The following is a 1,176-nucleotide window of genomic DNA, read 5'->3' as shown; positions in this document are numbered from 1 at the left end:
GTTCCTCTCACTTTCTCCTTGAGGGAGTCTTTTTTTCTCATACTACAGGCGGATGAATTCACAAGCTCACTCTGAGTCAGCCCCAAACGTGTGGAGATGGCAGATTCGGCATGCTTGTCCTGATGAATCATCTACCTCCCCAGTTTCCTGCTGTTTCTTCGCTCTAAACCATTCCCCCGCCCTCTAGGCTCCCCTTCGGCGGTCGCTTGGAACCTTCCTTCTCTCTTATCTCCCTCCGCGAGGCCCTGATTGTCCTGACTGTAGATGGTTCCTTGCGGTTCCTTGTCTCTGTGGCCCCGTTCTAAAACTATCGCACTGCTCCCTCCTTCTTGGACGTCTTCTTGGAGATCCTATATGTCTCCACACCACTCATTACTCTCTCATCCGTCGTAAGTGTTGGGTCCACTGTCTGGCGGTTTGGCGTCAGAGGTTACTTGCCGTTGTGGTGGTTGATTTGTTTGCGCTCACCTTGGTATTTCTGGTCCTCCTCGGCCGTGGACTCGCCTTTTCTCCTACATCTAGTCGACTCTGTCTTCTTAGTACTGGGCTCCTTCGGTGGCCGAGGGTGGGCTTGGGTGGCTTCTCCTTCTTATGCCCCGTTGATGGATCGGAGCTCATGAGCTATCGGGTTGAGGATTAGGCTGTCTTGCTTCTTGCAGTGGAAGTTCACCTGAGACTGCCCTTTTGGGCTGGTCCTGCTGCTTCTACCCTCTCGAACTTATGACTCAAACCATACTTCATTTGCTCCCCTGGCTCTCTTCAGTTCACTCCGGATTATCTTTGGCTGAGGAGAGACTTCCTCCAGAGTGCGGGATTTCGTCCTGATTCCGGGTCCTTCGTTTGTTGGGGTTCTTTTCCTTTAGTTTCCGTTTTTCGGTTGGTACTTCTGCTTGGGGGCCAGTGTCCTAATCAAGACTATTTTCCGCTCTGTAGAAGCCGGTGACAGGGCGCTCTTTTAGGGGACAGCATCCTTCCCTTTCCTTCTTGTAGTCTTCAATGGATTTGGGCTCATGGCATCAGGTTCTAACGCCCCTTCTAACTTCTTTTTTGAGGCTTGGACGATGGACTCTTGTCGCTAGCCTTTCGATTCGCTTCTGTTTTTGTTCTCCGTCTCCTTCGGATTTTAACTGCTCCTGCGTCGATTCCTATAGCCCTGTCAGCTTCTTTCATGGATTC

The 1,176-nt window shown here is 51.3% G+C and overlaps 1 protein-coding gene across 1 annotated transcript; it reads right to left on the bottom strand.

Annotated features, from left to right (window-relative positions):
- Nucleotides 1–423: 423 nt before the first annotated feature.
- On the bottom strand, nucleotides 424–618 carry C922_05874 (hypothetical protein; the record flags this gene model as incomplete). The annotated part of the gene is made up of 1 exon (XM_008821444.1): nucleotides 424–618. The coding sequence occupies one exon, from the start codon at nucleotides 616–618 to the stop codon at nucleotides 424–426; it is 195 nt and encodes a 64-aa protein (XP_008819666.1).
- Nucleotides 619–1,176: the final 558 nt, after the last annotated feature.

This window comes from Plasmodium inui (assembly GCF_000524495.1).
Source record: "Plasmodium inui San Antonio 1 unplaced genomic scaffold supercont1.304, whole genome shotgun sequence".
Lineage (NCBI taxonomy): Eukaryota > Apicomplexa > Aconoidasida > Haemosporida > Plasmodiidae > Plasmodium > Plasmodium inui.
Note: the sequence above shows the minus strand (reverse complement) of the source record. Positions and strands in the feature narration are given on the sequence as shown.